This window comes from Scyliorhinus canicula, chromosome 9 (assembly GCF_902713615.1).
Source record: "Scyliorhinus canicula chromosome 9, sScyCan1.1, whole genome shotgun sequence".
Taxonomy (NCBI): Eukaryota; Metazoa; Chordata; class Chondrichthyes; order Carcharhiniformes; family Scyliorhinidae; genus Scyliorhinus; species Scyliorhinus canicula.
Window position 1 is genome coordinate 491,843 of NC_052154.1, and position 21,919 is coordinate 513,761.

The 21,919-nt window shown below is 50.7% G+C and overlaps 1 protein-coding gene across 2 annotated transcripts in view; it reads right to left on the reverse strand.

Moving 5' to 3' along the window:
• Positions 1-812: 812 nt before the first annotated feature.
• The window catches only part of tango6 (transport and golgi organization 6 homolog (Drosophila)), a 120,086-nt gene continuing 98,979 nt past the window's right edge, over positions 813-21,919 (reverse strand). The window contains exons 11-13 of one of the 2 annotated variants that reach the window (XM_038806160.1): positions 21,617-21,768; positions 5,404-5,517; positions 813-1,209 (exon numbers count right to left, since the gene is read on the reverse strand). In XM_038806160.1, the coding sequence (XP_038662088.1) occupies positions 1,033-1,209; positions 5,404-5,517; positions 21,617-21,768 (443 nt within the window). In that variant the 3' untranslated portion in view covers positions 813-1,032. Of the gene's footprint in view, positions 1,210-5,403; positions 5,518-21,616; positions 21,769-21,919 lie in introns of those variants that run through there. The other variant, XR_005461731.1, reaches the window with a different exon arrangement.

Here is a 21,919-nt window from a genome sequence, read left to right on the forward strand (position 1 = left end):
GAGGAAGGGGGGTATACAAAGTCGGGCCTGCAGGTGCAGGTTGCTGGGGGCGGGGGGTGTCCCATTGGGCTGGGGGGTCAGGGGCAATCTCATGGGGGGAAGGGGGGGTTCTGGAATGTGGGAGATGTCCTGTGTGCAGCTCAGTCTGGGTGCTTAAAACCGTTCCTCTGAAGTTTAAAGTGGTTTCATTTCTTCTAATTCTTTCCGAGTAACTATTGGTGTAAAATTGTCAGAACTATTCTGTCTGATGGTTCCCAGCCCAGCACAAATCTCCAGGGAAAGATGGCGCTTCGGATAATTGCCGCGTAAACCTTCCCTGGGAACCTCAGAGTGGGAATCCCTCACACATCTTTAGGCTACCCCCCAAATCCACGCTGGGGCCAGGACATTACAGCCCAATAAAGATGCTGTAAACAGTCAGTTGTGGAAGGGGAAATGAGTGTCTCAGGTTGATGACCTTTTGTCAGTGGGGAGACAATCTCTGAACATTACTGATATAATTGCTGCCGTCTCCCTCACCGTCCATATACAGCTGCAAAATCTGTCACTGGCAGACACATTGGGGCCAAGGACCCAAAATGGAGATGAAGCACCTCGTCTTACATTTGGCCACGATCTGTGTCAGGAAGTGTTCAAAATCTGAACCTAACTCAAAATGCAGAGTTGGTCAACCCCCCTCCCCCCATTAACCCAGCAAACAGCCTGTTCAGTAGAGAGGGTGGCAGCAATGTGATCTCTCTGTCCCTCATCAACTGAAGAATGGTGTTGTCAGAGTCACCCTGAGAAACACAACTTACAAGGAACCTTGAAAAGAAGGTAGAAAGATTGAACAAATTTAATGACAGGTCTGGCAGTCATCGCCCCAAACGTCGCTGTTTGTATGCAGCGGAGTTAGACCCAAACTAAACATGGCGCAGCGTTGCTGGAGTTCCATCACAGTTCTAATGCTGTTCCTTTCGGACTGAAAGGACATTCAAAACAGGTTCATCCCTGATCCCAGAGTTAAATGCGAAGAGGTTCTGCGAACTTTCATTAAGGAAGGATCACAATTTTTTTCTGCAGTTTTTCCTGTGGGAACAGAAATCTTCTGACAATATGGTCCAGTTCCTCCAGTGAGAGTTGCGCATGCCGCACCACCAGCTCATCATCATCTGTCTGAATCACGTATTTCAACAATCGATAGAGATCTCGCAGAACATCACTCAGAACCTGCAGCAGAGAGGACAACAGAATTAACTCCACAGTCCCGAGATACAGAGTGAGGAAGAAAGATGTTCAACTCCTGATAGCCAGTTGGTGAAGAGTCCCCTGCACACCAAGATCTAGATCATTATTATACATTAGGAAAAGCAAGGTTTCCAAAACCAACCCCTGGGAAACACGGCTACAAACCTTCAGTCTGAAAAATATCCATTGGCCATTACTCTCTGCTTCCTAATATTCAGCCAATTTTGTATCCACATTGCTACTCTCCCTTTTATTCCATGGTCTATAACTTTTCTCACAAGTCTGTTGTGTGGCACTGTATCAAAGACCTTCTGAAAGTCCATGTACACCACATCCACAACATTACCCTTATCCACCCTTTCTGTTACTTCCTAGGCAGGAAATACTGACTGGGCTGGTCAACTATTTCATACATGGCAACATACATCGAATATATAGAAAATAGAAGCAGGAGGAGGCCATTCGGCCCTTCGAGCCTGCTCTGCCATTCATTATGATCATGGCTGATCATCAAGTTCAATACCCTGATTCTGCCTTGCCCCCATATCCCTCGATTCCTTTAACCCCAAGAGCGATATCTCATTCCTGCTGGAAAATAAAAAAGTTTTGGCCTCAACTACTTTCTGTGGTCGTGAATTCCACAGATTCCTTAATTATTCCTTAATAGTAAGGAGGAGATTTCGAGGGGCTTTGAGGAAAAGTGTTTTCAGCCAGAGTGATTGGAAACTGGAATTCACTGTCTGGCAGGCTGGTAGAGAGGGAAACGCTCACAATATTTAGAAGCATTTGGATGAGCTCTGGGAATACCAGAACACACAAGGCTACGGAGCAAGAGCTGGAAAGTAGGATTATAATAGACAGCTGCTGGATGGCCGGCACACACACGATGGGCCAAAGGGTCTCTTTCTGTGCTGTAAATTCAATGATTTAATGAGTCTATTCATTTCAGGTATCAATCTAATCAAGCCCCTCACTAACAGCATGGTGGATGGACCTATGCCACATGAACCGCAGCAGTTCAAGAAGGCAACTCACCAGCAACTTCGCAAGGACAATTAAGGATGGGCAATAAAAGCTGGTCTAGCCGGTGACACCCACATGCCATAAACAAATAAACAAAAAGGTGCCTCTGAGCCATCTCCAATGCATTTCCATGTCAGGAATGTGCTCCACCTGCCTGGATATGTGCAGCTCTAACAACACTCAAGAAGCTTGACATAACCCAGGACAACGCACCCTCTCAATCAGCACCCCTCAATCTGCTGTATTAAAACTTCACTCCCTCCTTCACCAGTGAACAATGGCAGCCGTGTGTACCCTGTGCAAGATGCACTGCAGAACGTCCCCAAGGCTCCTTCAACAGCACTTTCCAAACCCAATCACACTTCATCCTGGCTTGGAAATATATCTGCCGTTCCTTCACTGCAGCTGGGTCAAAATCCTGGAACTCCTTCCTAAACAGCACTTGGTTTACCTACACAGACCTCAGCGGTTCAGGAAGACAGCTCACATCACCCGGGATGGGCAATAAACACTGGCCCAGCTAGTGAAGCACACATCCCATTAACCATTTTTAAAAGTTGAGATATTGATATCCTGCAGGTTGGTGAGTCGCTCATTATATAAACATCAATAAAGAATAATTTAAATAGTTGATTCAGTGAAAACTACTGTTACTCCACCAGACCCCGAATTTATACAGTGCCTACAATGCAGTAAAAAAATCCATAAGGCCACAAGACAGGAGCAGAAGTAGGCCATTTGGCCCATCGAGTCTACTCTGTCATTCAATACGATCATGGCTGATCTGATTTGATAATCTTCACTTTCCTGCCTAATCCCCATAATCCTCGATTCCCTTCCCTTCTTTTGTTGTTTTTTTTATTAAGGGGCATTTAGCGTGGCCAATCCACCTACCTTGCATCTTTGGGTTGTGGGGGTGAGACCCATGCAGACACGGGGAGAATGTGCAAACTCCACACAGACTCCGGGGCCAGGATCGAACCCGGGTCCTCAGCACCGTGAGGCAGCAGTGCTAACCACTGAGCCACCATGTCACCCCATTAATATTGATTAATCAGATAATTCAGAGATGTGGAGATGCCGGCGTTGGACTGGGGTGAGCACAGTAAGAAGTCTTACATTCACCTGAGGAAGGAGCAGTGCTCCAAAAGCTAGTGTTTGAAACAAACATGTTGGACTTTAACCTGGTGTTGTAAGACTTCTTACAGTAATTCAGTGCAGAGTGCAGCCTTCCTCTCCTTATTTTTGTCGGACAATCCCAGAGGTCTGTCATTATTATTTAGAGAGGAAACAGATTAGATACAGACAGACAACATAGAAGGACTCGTTCATCATTATTGTGCACATCACCAGCCTCTCAAAGTGCACAGAACTGATCATAACCGTAAGACCATCAGACATAGGAGCAGAATTAGGCCACTCGGCCCATCGAGTCTGCTCCGCCATTCAATCATTGCTGATATTTTCTCATCCCCATTCTCCTGCCTTCTCCCCATAACCCCTGATCCCCTTATTAATCAAGAACCTATCTATTTCTATCTTAAAGACACTCAGTGATTTGGCCTCCACAGCCTTCTGCGGCAAAGAGTTCCACAGATTCACCACCCTCTGGCTGAAGAAATTCCTCCTCATCTCTGTTTTAAACGATTGTCCCTTTAGTCTGAGATTGTGTCCTCTGCTTCTAGTGTTTCCTACAAGTGGAAACATCCTCTCCACGCCCACTCTATCCAGGCCTCGCAGTATCCTGTAAGTTTCAATAAGATTCCCCCCTCATCCTTCTAAACTCCAACGAGTACAGACCCAGAGTCCTCAACCGTTCCTCATACGACAAGCTCTTCATTCCAGGGATCATTCTTGTGAATCTCCTCTGGACCCTTTCCAAGGCCAGTACATCCTTCCTTAGATACGGGGCCCAAAACTGCTCACAATACTCCAAATGGGGTCTGACCACAGCCTTATACAGCCTCAGAAGTACATCCCTGGTCTTGTATTCTAGCCCTCTCGACATGAATGCTAACATTGCAATTGCGTTCTTAACTGCCGACTGAACCTGCACATTAACCTGAAGAGAATCGTGAACAAGGACTCCCAAGTCCCTTTGTGCTTCTGCTTTCCGAAGCATTTCTCCATTTTGAAAATAGTCTATGCCTAAATTCCTCCTTCCAAAGTGCATAACCTCACACTTTTACAAATTGTATTTCATCTGCCACTTCATTGCCCACTCTCCTGGCCTGTCCAGGTCCTTCTGCAGCCCCCCTCCTTCCTCAATACTACCTGTCCCTCGACAGATCTTTGTATCATCTGCAAACTTAGCAACAGTGCCTTCAGTTCCTTCTTCCAGATCATTAATGTATATTGTGAAAAGTTGTGGTTCCAGCACAGACCCCTGAGGCACACCACTAGTCACCGGCTGCCATCCTGAAAAAGACCCCTTAATCCCCACTCTCTGCCTTCTGCCAGTCAGCCAACCCTCTATCCATGCCAGGATCTTACCCTTAACACCATGGGCTCTTAACTTATTTAACAGCTGCACCTTGTCAAAGGCCTTCTGGAAATCTAAATAAATCACGTCCATTGGTTCTCCTTTGTCTAACTTCCTTGTTACCTCCTCAAAGAACAGATTTGTCAGACATGACCTCCCTTTGACCAAGTTTCATGCTTATGGGCGGCACGGTAGCACAGTGGTTAGCACAGTTGCTTCACAGCACCAGGGTCCCAGGTTCGATTCCCGGCTTGGGTCACTGTCTGTGCGGAGTCTGCATGTTCTCCCTGTGTCTGCGTGGGTTTCCTCCAGGTGCTCCGGTTTCCTCCCACAGTCCAAAGACGTGCGGGTTAGGTGGATTGGCCAGGCTAAATTGCCCTTTGTGTCCAAAAAAGGTTTGGCGGGGTAAATGGGATTATGGGGATAGCGAGGAAGCATGGGCTTCGGTGGGATGATTTTTCCCGGGGTCAGTGCAGTCTCAATGGGCCGAATGGCCTCCTTCTGCACTGTAACCTCTATGATTCTATGTGTGCTCAGGTTCTTGGTGAGAAACCTGTTTCCACGATAGCCTAAAACCCAACGGTACAATGGGCTCCCTCTCGAGGCATTAATACCAGGCACCTGCTCATCCCCTCTTCTTTCTGACCTCAAAACTCAAATGCTTCCCTTACCTGAAGTGCCTTTTCACCGAGTCCCCGGAGTAAGAGAGTTGTGACATGGACTGCAGCCCGACGCACCTCTGGTTCCCGTTCTGTCTTTACAATGGCAGCAAGACATGCAGCTACCTGGAAGGAAATGGGAGAGACAGCAGAGTGAGAATGTCCAGGTGCTCACACACCTGGTGTCAGGTCTATAGGAGCTCATGTACTGGAGTGTAGCATCTAACCCAGGCTGATTCTGACATAGAAACCTCACCTTCTTGAGGCAGCTCCCTAAATCCAGTGTCTCAGAGAGATATATAGGTCTGTCTCACTTCAGCAAGCGGCAGGCACACACTTACACAACTCACATTACTGATTTTCTCAAATTGGTTTTGGTGCATTAATTCAGGAAGGATAACACGACCATGGAAAAGATGCGAAAGAGATTCCAGATAATAGAGAGATGAGACATTTTAGTAATGAAGATAGAGTCAGAATCATTCATGGCACAGAAAGTAGCCACTTGCTCAATCAGGTCCATGCAGCACTGCACAGAGCAATCCCGTCAATCCCACTACCCTGCTCCATCAGATCCATGCAGGCTCTGCACAGAGCAATCCCGTCAGTCCCACTCCCCTGCTCCATCAGATCCATGCAGGCTCTGCACAGCGCAATCCCGTCAATCCCACTCCCCTGCTCCATCAGATCCATGCAGGCTCTGCACAGAGCAATCCCGTCAGTCCCACTCCCCTGCTTCATCAGATCCATGCAGGCTCTGCACAGAGCAATCCCGTCAATCCCACTCCCCTGCTCCATCAGGTCCATGCAGCACTGCACAGAGCAATCCCGTCAGTCCCACTCCCCTGCTCCATCAGGTCCATGCAGCACTGCACAGAGCTATCCCGTCAATCCCACTCCCCTGCTTCATCAGATCCATGCAGGCTCTGCACAGAGCAGTCCTGTAAGGTACTGGGTTCCGGACATAGGATAGATACATGGATTTGAGTAGGGTGCTCTTTGTAAGGGCCGGTGCAGACTTGATGGTCCGAATGGCCTCCTTCTGCACTGTAGATTCTGTGACTAAAATTAAAGTCCCACTCCCCTGCTTCATCAGGTCCATGTAGCACTGCACAGAGCAATCCCACTCCCTGCTCCATCGGGTCCATGCAGGCTCTGCACAGAGCAATCCCACTCCCCTGCTTCATCGGGTCCATGCAGCACTGCACAGAGCAATCCCGTCAGTCCCACTCCCCTGCTCCATCGGGTCCATGCAGCTCTGCACAGAGCAATCCCGTCAGTCCCACTCCCCTGCTCCATCGGGTCCATGCAGGCTCTGCACAGAGCAATCCCATCAGTCCCATTCCCCTGCTCCATCAGATCCATGCAGGCTGTGCACAGAGCAATCCCACTCCCCTGCTCCATCAGGTCCATGCAGCACTGCACAGAGCAATCCCGTCAGTCCCACTCCCCTGCTCCATCAGGTCCATGCAGCACTGCACAGAGCAATCCCGTCAATCCCACTCCCCTGCTCCATCGGGTTCATGCAGGCTCTGCACAGAGCAATCCCATCAGTCCCATTCCCCTGCTCCATCAGATCCATGCAGGCTCTGCACAGAGCAATCCCACTCCCCTGCTCCATCGGGTCCATGCAGGCTCTGCACAGAGCAATCCCGTCAGTCCCACTCCCCTGCTCCATCAGGTCCATGCAGCACTGCACAGAGCTATCCCGTCAGTCCCACTCCCCTGCTCCATCAGATCCATGCAGGCTCTGCACAGAGCAATCCCACTCCCCTGCTCCATCGGGTCCATGCAGGCTCTGCACAGAGCAATCCCATCAGTCCCATTCCCCTGCTCCATCAGGTCCATGCAGCACTGCACAGAGCAATCCAATCAGTCCCACTCCCCTGCTCCATCAGGTCCATGCAGCACTGCACAGAGCAATCCCGTCAATCCCACTCCCCTGCTCCATCAGGTCCATGCAGCAGTGCACAGAGCAATCCCGTCAATCCCACTCCCCTGTTTCATCAGATCCATGCAGGCTCTGCACAGAGCAATCCCGTCAGTCCCACTCCCCTGCTTCATCAGGTCCATGCAGGCTCTGCACAGAGCAGACCTGTCAGTCCCACTCCCCTGCTTCATCAGGTCCATGCAGGCTCTGCACAGAGCAGACCTGTCAATCCCACTCCCCTGCTTCATCCCTATGGCTCTGCAGATTTATTGCATTCAACTGCGCATCCAATTTCCTTTTGAGATCATTGATCTTCTCCACTTCCGACACCCTCGTGCGCAGTGAGGTCCAGGCCATTGCCACTTGTTGTCGAAACAAAGTTCTCCCTCACATTCCCCATACATCTCCGACCCAAAATCTTAAATCTGTGTCCTGGCTTGTTTTCCAACTGGCGCAGACATAATGGAGCAAGTGGCCTCTTTCAATGCCATAAACTTTCAATGATTCTAGTCCTTGTACTCTTAGCTAAGGGGAACAATTTTACCTTGTCTGCCTTATCTAAGGCTGTTATAATCTTCAACGCCTCTACCAAATTTCCTCTCAATTTCCTTTGCTTGATTAGAACAACTCAGTTTCTCCAGCGTAACCTTGTAGCTAAAATCCTTCATCCATGGAATCAATCTGGTCCATCTCCTGTGCGCCCTCTCAAGGTTCCTGACATCCGAGACAGCAGAGTGGGGCAGTGGGTTAGCCCTGCTGCCTCACAGCCCCGAAGTCCCAGGTTCGATCCCGGCTCTGGGTCACCGTGTGGAGTTTGCACATTCTCCCCGTGTCTGCGTGGCTTTCGTCCCCACAACCCAAAGATGTGCAGGGTAGGTGGATTGGCCACGCTAAATTGCCCCTTAATTGAAAAAATGAATTGGGTACTCTAAATTTGTAATTAAAAAAAAGGTTCCCAACATCCTTTCTAAAGTGTGACGACCAGAACTAGACTCATTATTCTAGTTGTGGCCCAACAGAAAGTTTATAAAGGATCAACATAGCTTCCCTGCTTTTGGAGCCAATACCTGGATTCATCGTCACAGTCGAGAAATGAAGGAAAAAGAATATATATATCGTCAGCTGGGCTCCTTTATAAAGTCTTTTGTTTTTTGTTTTTCAAATTGGACCCCAGCAAGGCACACACTGGCTTCCAGCAGTTTCAAAGTTAACAAAGGCTAACACCTCACATGTCTGGAATCTGCAACGCATTATCCCAGAGAGCAGTGAATGCTGCGACATTGAGTAAATCGAGGGAGATGGACAGATTTTAAATTAGTAATGGGTTGAAGGGTTATGGAGAATGGACAGTAAAGTGGAGTTCAGGAGTTCAACTGGAGTGAGATCAGTCATGATCATAGCATCATAGAATTTACAGTGCAGAGAGTGGCCATTCGGCCCATCGAGTCTGCACCGGCCCTTGCAAAGAGCACCCTACTTAAGCCCATGTTTCCACCCTATCCCAGTAACCCCGTTGAACCTTTCTGGACACTAAAGGCAATTTAGCATGGCCAATCCACCTAACCTGCACATCTTTGGACTGTGGGAGGAAACTGGAGCACCCGGAGGAAACCCACGCACACACTGGGAGAATGTGCAGACTCTGCACAGACAGTGACCCAAGCCGGGAATCAAACCTGGGATCCTGGAGCTGTGAGGCAACTATGCTAACCACTAGTGCTACCGTGCGGCCCCATCATAATGAATAGTGGAGCAGGCTCGAGGCACTGATTTGTCTAATCCTGCTCCTAGTTCTTATGGTTTTAGGATGAAGTTATCAGGATCTGGGTTCTTATTAGCCCATAGCTCCAACAACTTTCTCAATATTACTTCTCTGATGACTAATTTTCCAGAATTCCTCCTTTCCTTCCATTTCCTGGTTTATAGCTGCTCTGCCATTTGATAAGAATGAGTGGTACCTTGTCAAATGCTTTCTTAAAATGCAGATAGACAATTCCCCTCATCAACCTTCTCTGTTAATCAAGAAACTCAATTTGATTACTCATGCACAATCTGCCCATTACAAATTTGTGCTGAACTTCCAGAATCAACTCAAACTTCCCCAAGTAGCTGCTCATTCTTTTCCTGATTGTTTCTAAAATCTACCCACTGTTGATGTTAAACTAACTGGCCTGTGGTGGCTAGGACAGTTCTTACATCCTGTTTTAAATAAACGTGTCACTTTTGTCACCCTTTAATCCTCTAGAGAAGATTAGAAGATTACAGATAGTTCCATTATCTCCACCCCACTTCCTTCAACCACCCCTCCTAACCTTTTTGGTCACTAAGGGCAATTGATCATGGCCAATCCACCTAACCTGCACGTTTTTGGACTGTGGGAGGACCTGGAGCACCTGGAGGAAACCCACGCAGACAGGGGGAGAACGTGCAGACTCCGCACAGACACTGACCCAGCGGGGAATCGAACCTGGGACACTGGTGCTGTGAAGCCACAGTGCTATCCACTTGTGCTACCGAGCTGCCCCATCTCGTCTCATCACATTAAAATTAGCCTTCTTCCAAGACAGACTTATTACTTTTGTTGTTCCTTGCTTTACCTATTACTCCGCTAAACCTGATGATGACCACTCTTACTGAAATGCCCACCACAGACACTTGCTCCGCATGGCCCACCTCATTCCCCAGCACCAGATCGAGCAATGCCTCTTTCCGAGTTGGGCCCAGAACATAGTGATCAAGGAAATTCTCCTGCACACATAACAGAAATTCCTCACTTTATTATCCTGGGGCAGCACGATGGCTTCTCAACTCTAACCATGTGGATTCTGTCCTTGCCCCATCCCGGACGTATCCTCTTTCCAATACTATAAGGTCTTCCCTAATCAGTACTGTCACCCCACCTCCTTTTTTCCTACTCTATCTTTTCTGAACACACTAAGGGCAGAATTCAGTGGAAACATTTCTGAGTTAATTTGTGGCGGGTTTTTCATGGAGTTTCCCGCCAGCTCTACCGGTCAGTTTCCAGCCTGCTCTACCGGTCAGTTTCCAGCCTGCTGTACCGGTCAGTTTCCCGCCAGCTCTACCGGTCAGTTTCCAGCCTGCTCTACCGGTCAGTTTCCAGCCTGCTGTACCGGTCAGTTTCCCGCCTGCTGTACCGGTCAGTTTCCAGCCTGCTGTACCGGTCAGTTTCCCGCCAGCTCTACCGGTCAGTTTCCAGCCTGCTCTACCGGTCAGTTTCCAGCCTGCTGTACCGGTCAGTTTCCTGCCAGCTGTACCGGTCAGTTTCCCGCCTGCTGTACCGGTCAGTTTCCAGCCTGCTGTACCGGTCAGTTTCCAGCCTGCTGTACCGGTCAGTTTCCCGCCTGCTCTACCGGTCAGTTTCCAGCCTGCTCTGCCGGTCAGTTTCCCGCCTGCTCTACAGGTCAGTTTCCCGCCTGCTCTGCCGGTCAGTTTCCCGCCAGCTCTACCGGTCAGTTTCCTGCCAGCTGTACCGGTCCGTTTCCCGCCAGCTCTACCGGTCAGTTTCCCGCCTGATCTACCGGTCAGTTTCCCGCCCCAGCTCTACTGGTCAGTTTCCCGCCAGCTCTACCGGTCAGTTTCCCGCCAGCTCTATCGGTCAGTTTCCCGCCAGCTCTATCGGTCAGTTTCCCGCCAGCTCTGCCGGTCAGTTTCCCGCCAGCTCTACCGGTCAGTTTCCCGCCAGCTCTACCAGTCAGTTTCCCGCCTGCTCTATCGGTCAGTTTCCCGCCTGCTCTATCGGTCAGTTTCCCGCCTGCTCTATCGGTCAGTTTCCCGCCTGCTCTACCAGTCAGTTTCCCGCCTGCTCTATCGGTCAGTTCCCGCCTGCTCTGCCGGCGCATTTACCACCAGCTCTACCGGTCAGTTTCCCGCCAGCTCTACCGGTCAGTTTCCCGCCAGCTCTACCGGTCAGTTTCCCGCCTGCTCTACCGGTCAGTTTCCCGCCAGCTCTACCGGTCAGTTTCCCGCCTGCTCTACCGGTCAGTTTCCTGCCAGCTCTACCGGTCAGTTTCCCGCCTGCTGTACCGGTCAGTTTCCCGCCAGCTCTACCGGTCAGTTTCCCGCCAGCTCTACCGGTCAGTTTCCCGCCTGCTGTACCGGTCAGTTTCCCGCCAGCTCTACCGGTCAGTTTCCCGCCAGCTCTACCGGTCAGTTTCCCGCCTGCTCAGCCAGCGCGTTTCCCGCCAGCTCTACCGGTCAGTTTCCCGCCTGCTCTGCCGGTCAGTTTCCCGCCAACTCTACCGGTCAGTTTCCCGCCAGCTCTGCCGGTCAGTTTCCTGCCAGCTCTATCGGCCAGTTTCCCGCCAGCTCTACCGGTCAGTTTCCCGCCAGCTCTACCGGTCAGTTTCCCGCCTGCTCTACCGGTCAGTTTCCCGCCAGCTCTACCGGTCAGTTTCCCGCCAGCTCTACCGGTCAGTTTCCCGCCTGCTCTACCGGTCAGTTTCCCGCCTGCTCTACCGGTCAGTTTCCCGCCTGCTCTGCCGGTCAGTTTCCCGCCTGCTCTGCCGGTCAGTTTCCCGCCTGCTCTACCGGTCAGTTTCCCGCCTGCTCTACCGGTCAGTTTCCCGCCAGCTCTGCCGCCGCATTCCCCACCGCTATTTAACCTGCTGAGGCCTCTGGCCATGCGGCTGAAGGCTGTCGCTAATAGGAAATTGGTAGTCAAGGTTCAGTGAGCACTTCACACAACCCAAGTGGATACTCGTGGGAAGGCGGGGCCATGTGGCACAATGGAGGCATTGCCTAGCATCCCAATCACACCTTGATGCCTGAACACTGCGATGGCAACACCACACATGTAGCAGTGACATCCGAACACCCAGGGGATGGGACACAGCTCTGGGGACATATCCACAGCCGGAAGGTGGGTGGGTGCCCACGGGGAGGGGGAGATGCCTGGAGAAACGGGTCAAGGGTTTGAAGGTCGACCCGCATTGCGGAAGAAAGTCACAGAGGCATCATACTGGTTGTGCACAAAGATGTAAATTGTGTTTTACAATTCCCGACTCTCCCAATAGTGCTGCTCCTCCCCCAGCCCCCTCACCCCTACCTACCCTCCCCCTGTGCCCTCAATGATCATCAATGTGCTTTGCCTTCCTAGCTCGACCACTATATCTAGGCGTATCCCCAGGATCCACATCTGAGGTGGAGGCAGTCAGCTGCTTACCACGTTCTGTGGCCTTCGATGCCCTTGGCAGGGCTCCTCTGGCGGCTAAAATCTTATTAATGACCAAAGTCGGGCTAACCGGCCTATAATTTCCCGTCTTCTGCCTCCGTCCCTTCTTAAACAGCTGTGTTACATTAGCCACTATCCAGTCCTCTGGGGCCCTTCCTGCCTCCAGCGATTCCTGAAAGATCATCACCAATGCCTCCACAATTTCCTCAGCTATATCTTTTAGAACCCTGGGGTGTAGTCCATCCGGTCCAACAACAGCAATGAAATGTATGACCAAATGTTGCTCGTTAGATATATATAGGTCAAAAGGGTGAAATTCTCTGCTCTTCTTTGAACAGTATCACAAGATATTTAATGTTCAGTCAAGAGGGAGTCTCAAATCAACATTTCATGAAAGGTGGGATCCTCTGACAGTGCAGCATTCCCTCAGTACTGACCCTCTGACAGTGTGGCACTCCCTCAGTACTGACCTTCTGACAGTGCAGCACTCCCTCAGTACTGACCCTCTGTCAGTGCAGCACTCCCTCAGTACTGACCCTCGGACAGTGCAGCACTCCCTCAGTACTGACCCTCTGACAGTGCAGCACTCCCTGGGTACTGACCCTCTGACAGTGCAGCACTCCCTCAGTACTGACCCTCTGACAGTGCAGCACTCCCTCAGTACTGACCCTCTGACAGTACAGCACTCCCTCAGTACTGACCCTCTGACAGTGCAGCACTCCCTCAGTACTGACCCTCTGATGGTGCAGCACTCCCTCAGTACTGACGCTCTGACAGTGCAACACTCCCTCAGTACTGACCCTCTGATGGTGCAGCACTCCCTCAGTACTGACCCTCTGACAGTGCAGCACTCCCTCAGTACTGACCCTCTGACAGTGCAGCACTCCCTCAGTACTGACCCTCTGACAGTGCAGCACTCCCTCAGTACTGACCCTCTGACAGTGCAGCACTCCCTCAGCACTGACCCTCTGACATTGCAGCACTCCCTCAGTACTGACCCTCTGACAGTGCAGCACTCCCTCAGTACTGACCCTCTGACAGTGCAGCACTCCCTCAGTACTGACCCTCTGACAGTGCGGGGCTCCCTCAGTACTGACCCTCTGACAGTGCAGCACTCCCTCAGTACTGACCCTCTGACAGTGCAGCACTCCCTCAGTACTGACCCTCTGACAGTGCAGCACTCCCTCAGCACTGACCCTCTGACATTGCAGCACTCCCTCAGTACTGACCCTCTGACAGTGCAGCACTCTCTCAGTACTGACCCTCTGACAGTGCAGCACTCCCTCAGTACTGACCCTCTGACAGTGCAGCTCTCCCTCAGTACTGACCCTCTGACAGTGCAGCACTCCCTCAGTACTGACCCTCTGACAGTGCAGCTCTCCCTCAGTACTGACCCTCTGACAGTGCGGCACTCCCTCAGTACTGACCCTCTGACAGTGCGGCACTCCCTCAGTACTGGCCCTCGGATAGAGCAGCACTCCCTCAGTACTGACCCTCTGACAGTGCAGCACTCCCTCAGTACTGACCCTCTGACAGTGCAGCACTCCCTCAGTACTGACCCTCTGACAGTGCAGCACTCCGTCAGTACTGACCCTCTGACAGTGCAGCACTCCCTCAGCACTGACCCTCTGACATTGCAGCACTCCCTCAGTACTGACCCTCTGACAGTGCAGCACTCCCTCAGTACTGTACAGAGGTGTCAGCCTAGATTTTATGGCCTCATCTCTGAATTGAGAATTAACTTAAGAGCAAAGACTGACAATGATCACAAATATAGTGATGACACTGCGCTGCAGTGGCAGCTATTTGATTAATGCAGCTTGGTTGTTGCCGTCCCTGACACTGCGTGAGGTGTACAGTAAACGAGAAGCATCTGGAATAGGTTGCTAATCAAGCCCACTGCTTGGTATTAAGGACCTGGGACTGCTCTATGCTGCTGCAATCCACAATCCTACTGCACATTCACTGTGTGTGACCAGGAAGGTTACAGTGTGCAGAGTGCTGACTATCTAAAAACAATGCCGGTTTGTGCTGAGATTGCTCTGTGAACTGGGACAGGGTGGCAATCTCCTCCAGCATGCTGAGACTAGGGTGGGGGAAAATATCTTCCGAGTATTCTGCCCACTGACCAATGGCTAGTACAGTACGAGTGATGTGACTTGTGTGCACCAGTGCCAGTCACAGCATGGTCTATGCCAGTGTTAATCAGGGGGAATATGACAAAGTTACCGGGCAGCTTCGCACAAACTCTCCCATAGCTTTCCCACTAGCTCTTGCCTCTATTCTAATCAATATTGCAATTCCAATCTGCCAGATACAGCACAAAGTAATTTGCAATGCAGTGACCTCTAGCAGGAGCCTGACTGCCACAAGGAGGGAATTTATTCTGATTTCTGAGGACAGCGAAAGACGCAGCCCCAGTAATAAAATATCCCGAAGCCAAGAACAGCACAAAAGATTGTGACAATGCATTATGACAGAATGCTGCTTGTTCCAGTTACTGCCGCATGTGACCCGCAAACACATCCTAATCACCGTACAGTTACAGTACTGCTAAACAAGACAGTCTGCAGCATTACACGTTACCTGGCCCACTTTGGCATCAATTCCCTTGCCAATTCTATCAAAAGCTCAGTAACCTGCCAGACAGACGGGAGCAATCGATGTAGCAGCGAGCAATCGATGTAGCAGCGAGCAATCGATGTAGCAGCGAGCAATCGATGTAGCAGCGAGCAATCGATGTAGCAGCGAGCAATCGATGTAGCAGCGAGCAATCGATGTAGCCGCGAGCAATCGATGTAGCAGCGAGCAATCGATGTAGCCGCGAGCAATCGATGTAGCAGCGAGCAATCGATGTAGCAGCGAGCAATCGATGTAGCAGCAAGCAATCGATGTAGCCGCGAGCAATCGATGTAGCAGCAAGCAATCGATGTAGCCGCGAGCAATCGATGTAGCAGCGAGCAATCGATGTAGCCGTGAGCAATCCATGTAGCAGCAAGCAATCGATGTAGCCGTGAGCAATCGATGTAGCAGCGAGCAATCGATGTAGCAGCGAGCAATCGATGTAGCCGTGAGCAATCGATGTAGCCGCGAGCAATCGATGTAGCCGCGAGCAATCGATGTAGCCGAGAGCAATCGATGTAGTCGTGAGCAATCGATGTAGCCGCGAGCAATCGATGTAGCAGCGAGCAATCGATGTAGCAGCGAGCAATCGATGTAGCAGCGAGCAATCGATGTAGCCGCGAGCAATCGATGTAGCAGCGAGCAATCGATGTAGCAGCGAGCAATCGATGTAGCCGCGAGCAATCGATGTAGCCGCGAGCAATCGATGTAGCCGCGAGCAATCGATGTAGCCGCGAGCAATCGATGTAGCAGCGAGCAATCGATGTAGCCGCGAGCAATCGATGTAGCCGCGAGCAATCGATGTAGCCGTGAGCAATCGATGTAGCCGTGAGCAATCGATGTAGCCGTGAGCAATCGATGTAGCCGTGAGCAATCGATGTAGCAGCGAGCAATCGATGTAGCAGCGAGCAATCGATGTAGTCGTGAGCAATCGATGTAGTCGTGAGCAATCGATGTAGCCGCGAGCAATCGATGTAGCAGCGAGCAATCGATGTAGCCGAGAGCAATCGATGTAGCAGCGAGCAATCGATGTAGCAGTGAGCAATCGATGTAGCAGCGAGCAATCGATGTAGTCGTGAGCAATCGATGTAGTCGTGAGCAATCGATGTAGCCGCGAGCAATCGATGTAGCAGCGAGCAATCGATGTAGCCGAGAGCAATCGATGTAGCAGCGAGCAATCGATGTAGCCATGAGCAATCGATGTAGCCATGAGCAATCGATGTAGCAGCGAGCAATCGATGTAGCCGCGAGCAATCGATGTAGCCATGAGCAATCGATGTAGCAGCGAGCAATCGATGTAGCCGCGAGCAATCGATGTAGCAGCGAGCAATCGATGTAGCAGCGAGCAATCGATGTAGCAGCGAGCAATCGATGTAGCCGTGAGCAATCGATGTAGCCATGAGCAATCGATGTAGCAGCGAGCAATCGATGTAGCCGCGAGCAATCGATGTAGCAGCGAGCAATCGATGTAGCAGCGAGCAATCGATGCAGCAGCGAGCAATCGATGCAGCAGTGAGCAATCGATGTAGCAGCGAGCAATCGATGTAGCCGCGAGCAATCGATGTAGCAGCGAGCAATCGATGTAGCAGCGAGCAATCGATGCAGCAGCGAGCAATCGATGCAGCCGTGAGCAATCGATGTAGCCGCGAGCAATCGATGTAGCCGCGAGCAATCGATGTAGCCGCGAGCAATCGATGTAGCCGCGAGCAATCGATGTAGCAGCGAGCAATCGATGTATCAGCGAGCAATCGATGTAGCCGCGAGCAATCGATGTAGCCGCGAGCAATCGATGTAGCCGCGAGCAATCGATGTAGCCGCGAGCAATCGATGTAGCAGCGAGCAATCGATGTAGCAGCGAGCAATCGATGTAGTCGTGAGCAATCGATGTAGTCGTGAGCAATCGATGTAGCCGCGAGCAATCGATGTAGCAGCGAGCAATCGATGTAGCCGAGAGCAATCGATGTAGCAGCGAGCAATCGATGTAGCAGCGAGCAATCGATGTAGCAGCGAGCAATCGATGTAGTCGTGAGCAATCGATGTAGTCGTGAGCAATCGATGTAGCCGCGAGCAATCGATGTAGCAGCGAGCAATCGATGTAGCCGAGAGCAATCGATGTAGCAGCGAGCAATCGATGTAGCCATGAGCAATCGATGTAGCCATGAGCAATCGATGTAGCAGCGAGCAATCGATGTAGCCGCGAGCAATCGATGTAGCCATGAGCAATCGATGTAGCAGCGAGCAATCGATGTAGCCGCGAGCAATCGATGTAGCAGCGAGCAATCGATGTAGCAGCGAGCAATCGATGTAGCAGCGAGCAATCGATGTAGCAGCGAGCAATCGATGTAGCCGTGAGCAATCGATGTAGCCATGAGCAATCGATGTAGCAGCGAGCAATCGATGTAGCCGCGAGCAATCGATGTAGCAGCGAGCAATCGATGTAGCAGCGAGCAATCGATGCAGCAGCGAGCAATCGATGTAGCCGCGAGCAATCGATGTAGCCGCGAGCAATCGATGTAGCAGCGAGCAATCGATGTAGCAGCGAGCAATCGATGCAGCCGCGAGCAATCGATGTAGCCGCGAGCAATCGATGTAGCCGCGAGCAATCGATGTAGCCGCGAGCAATCGATGTAGCCGCGAGCAATCGATGTAGCCGCGAGCAATCGATGTAGCCGCGAGCAATCGATGTAGCCGCGAGCAATCGATGTAGCCGCGAGCAATCGATGTAGCAGCGAGCAATCGATGTAGCAGTGAGCAATCGATGTAGCCACGAGCAATCGATGTAGCCGCGAGCAATCGATGTAGCAGCGAGCAATCCATGTAGCCGCGAGCAATCGATGTAGCAGCGAGCAATCGATGTAGCAGCGAGCAATCGATGTAGCCGCGAGCAATCGATGTAGCAGCGAGCAATCGATGTAGCAGCGAGCAATCGATGTAGCAGCGAGCAATCGATGTAGTTGTGAGCAATCGATGTAGCCGCGAGCAATCGATGTAGCAGCGAGCAATCGATGTAGCCGTGAGCAATCGATGTAGCAGCGAGCAATCGATGTAGCAGCGAGCAATCGATGTAGCAGCGAGCAATCGATGTAGCAGCGAGCAATCGATGTAGCAGTGAGCAATCGATGTAGCCACGAGCAATCGATGTAGTTGTGAGCAATCGATGTAGCAGCGAGCAATAGATGTAGCCGCGAGCAATCGATGTAGCAGCGAGCAATCGATGTAGCCGCGAGCAATCGATGTAGCAGCGAGCAATCGATGTAGCAGCGAGCAATCGATGTAGCCGCGAGCAATCGATGTAGCCGTGAGCAATCGATGTAGCAGCGAGCAATCGATGTAGCCGCGAGCAATCGATGTAGCAGCGAGCAATCGATGTAGCCGCGAGCAATAGATGTAGCCGTGAGCAATCGATGTAGTCGTGAGCAATCGATGTAGCCGTGAGCAATCGATGTAGTCGTGAGCAATCGATGTAGTCGTGAGCAATCGATGTAGCAGCGAGCAATCGATGTAGCAGCGAGCAATCGATGTAGTTGTGAGCAATCGATGTAGCAGTGAGCAATCGATGTAGTTGTGAGCAAACAAGAGGCATGAGGAGGTTCCACCGTTCACCACTGAGTTACTACAGGTTCATTTATATGGAGGCGGGCAGCACGGTGACTCAGTGGTTAGTACTGCTGCCTTACGGCACTGAGGACCCGGATTCGATCCCGGCTCTGGGTCACCGTCCGTGTGTAGTTTTCACATTCTCCGTGTATCTGTGTGGGTCTAACCCCCAAAACCAATTTAGGTGAATTGGACACCCTAAATTGCACCTTAATTGGGGAAAAATAATTGGGTCCTCTAAATTTATTTTTAAGAATTATTTTTGTTATTTTTATAAATTCAAGTACCCAATTATTTTTTCCAGTTAAGGAGCAATTTAGTGTGGCCAATCCACCTAACCTGCACATCTTGGAGTTGTGGAGTTGGAGTCTTGGACACAGGGAGAATGTGCAAACTCCACACAGACAGTGGCCCAGAGCAGGGATCGAACCTGGATCCGGGATCAAACCTGGGTCCTCAGCGCCATGAGGCAGCAGTGCTAACCACTGCGCCACCGTCTTGCCCTCAAACTAAATTTGTACGGAGTCAGTGAAATTAAGCGCTTTGTATATTTCGGTTTGGTGTACTGAGCGTGGATATAGGGAAAGATCAAGAATCAAATCTGATTTCGCACCTGCACATTGCTTTAAAGTAAAATGGCAACATACAGACATGGAATGGCTTCTGTTGCACACAGTGACATTGTTTGGTTCAGCAATGCAGGTCGGCAGCAGCTGGGAAAGGTCAATGGGACCAGAGCGAATGGATCTCTCACTGAAGCTGTAAACTGTATAAGTCCAGGACCTGTGGGGAAGACTGAGGAAACTGCTCCTGCTCACTGACCCAGAATGGCTTCCACCTCTTCATGGGCTTCTGAATCTCAACAACACAACAGCCTCTAATGCTCAGTCCTCAAGGATCTTCACTGAAATCAATGTAACCCAGGTTGCTTCTTTATAGATCCCTCCACAGCTCAGTTTGCTCACTCGATAGCCTATTCTGGATAAGGATGGGTCTTCTGTTGCTGCTGCATGCCTCTCACTTTACTGGGTCACAGGGGGTGGAGGCCAAGGTGCTGCGACAGAGGAGATAACAGCTGATGCCAGGCTTTTGGGGTGGGGTGAGAGGAGAAATCAAGGACTGGATTGGGAGCTGAGACCCCTCAAGAAGACTGCAGCCCACAGATCTGAATTTGCGTAATTTCCTAATAATTGTAACAGAAGTCACATGCTTTTTTATAAGGTCTTTCACATCCCAACATGTTTGTCAGCCTCCGAAGATACCTCAGAGCTGCAGATGGTTTGAGCATGGGGTCCACTGGGGAACAGGGACTATTATAAAACATCGGTAATTGGCCGAGAATGAATCCTATCTACTTGAACACTCCATCCTGCACACGCTCCAATTTGTCCAATGTAGTCGTGCTGGTGATGTAGCAAACCCTGCAGCTCATTAATGCACAGGAAGTTCCCTGGAATAGCAAAGTGATAATTCCAGATTGGCCAATTCAGCGGGGAGAGCTCCATGGTTTCTCTTCAAAATAGTGTGATGTTTTAGATCCACTCAAATCGGCACCTCGAGGGGAGCATTCCCCAGCACCAGCCTGCATTATGTGCTCTAGTGTCTACAGCACTAACAGTAGGACCCAGCGTTGAATGTTCTGCCTGATACAACGGCCCCCAATTGGGTCCTTTAAATATTTGTGTCATTACTCGATGTAAAGTATGGCTGGATTTTGTGTCTCTCTATCTCTCTCTGTCTGAAATAGAACACACATCATTCGACCCATCGACTCTGCACTGACCCACTTAAGCCCTCATGCCCACCTATCCCCATAACCCAATAACCCCTCCTGTCTCTCACTCTCTCTCTCTGTCTGACTCTCTCTCTCTGTCTCTCTCTCTGTCTGTCTGTCTCTCTCTCTCTTTCTGTCTCTCTCTCTCTTTCTGTCTCCGTCTGTCTCTCTCTCTCGCTTTCTGTCTCTCTCTCTCTGTCTGTCTGTCTCTCTCTCTCTCTTTCTGTCTGTCTCGGTCTGTCTCTCTCTCTTTCTGTCTGTCTGTCTGTCTTTGTGTCTCTCTCTCTCTCTCTGTCTCTCTCTCTCTCTCTCTCTCTGTCTCTGTCTGTCTGTCTCTCTCTCTGTCTGTCTGTCTCTCTCTCTCTGTCCGTCTCTCTCTCTCTGTCCGTCTCTCTCTCTCTCTCTGTCTGTCTGTCTCTCTCTCTCTGTCTGTCTCTCTCTGTCTGTCTGTCTCTCTCTCTCTCTGTCTGGCTCTCTCTCTCTTTCTCTCTGTCTGGCTCTCTCTCTCTTTCTGTCTGTCTGGCTCTCTCTCTCTTTCTGTCTCTGTCTCTCTCTCTCTCTTTGTCTGTCTGGCTCTCTCTCTCTCTTTCTGTCTCTGTCTCTCTCTCTCTCTCTCTGTGTGTGTGTGTCTCTCTCTCTCTCTCTTTCTGTCTCTGTCTCTCTGGCTCTCTCTCTTTCTGTCTGTCTGGCTCTCTCTCTCTTTCTGTCTCTCTGTCTCTCTCTCTGACTGTCTGGCCCTCTCTCTTTCTGTCTCTCCGTCTCTGTCTCTCTCTCTCTCTGTCTCTCTCACTTTGAGCCTCAATGCAGGTTCCCAGCTTGAGGATAAAAGACAAGTTAAGTGGAGAAGCAGTTGCTTCGGTCACGGTTTGGGTTTAACAGCCTCTAGATTGGATCCTGCCACAATCTTGAGGTTTCCCATCATGGGCACAAGTAACACCGAGGGGCTGGAGATGGGATCAGGAGTCTGCTCCATGTCTGCCACAGCAGCTGACTTTGTGATTATGTCAAATATACAGGAACAGGAGTCACGTCAGGGACGACGTGATGCTTTAGACAACAAAAAAAGTTTTAAGATACAAGAAGTACTGTTTCACCTGAGCCTTGTACTTACCTCATGAACAACTGATCCTAGAGCGAAGTCCAGGCACTGACAGAGCTCCCCCAGGTTCGATAGGCTACTTGCCCGCATCGTACTATCCGAATCTCGTGTCCCCATCAAAAACACCCGAATCAATGGTTCCCGAAAATGTGAAGCTAACTCACCTAGAGAGAGGGGGAGAACCGGGCAATGGAGAAGAGAGGCACAGTCAATGGATATAGGGGGTGGGAGAGGGAGAGGGGGTGGGAGAGGGAGAGGGGGTGGGAGAGGGAGAGGGGGTGGGAGAGGGAGAGGGGGTGGGAGAGGGAGAGGAGT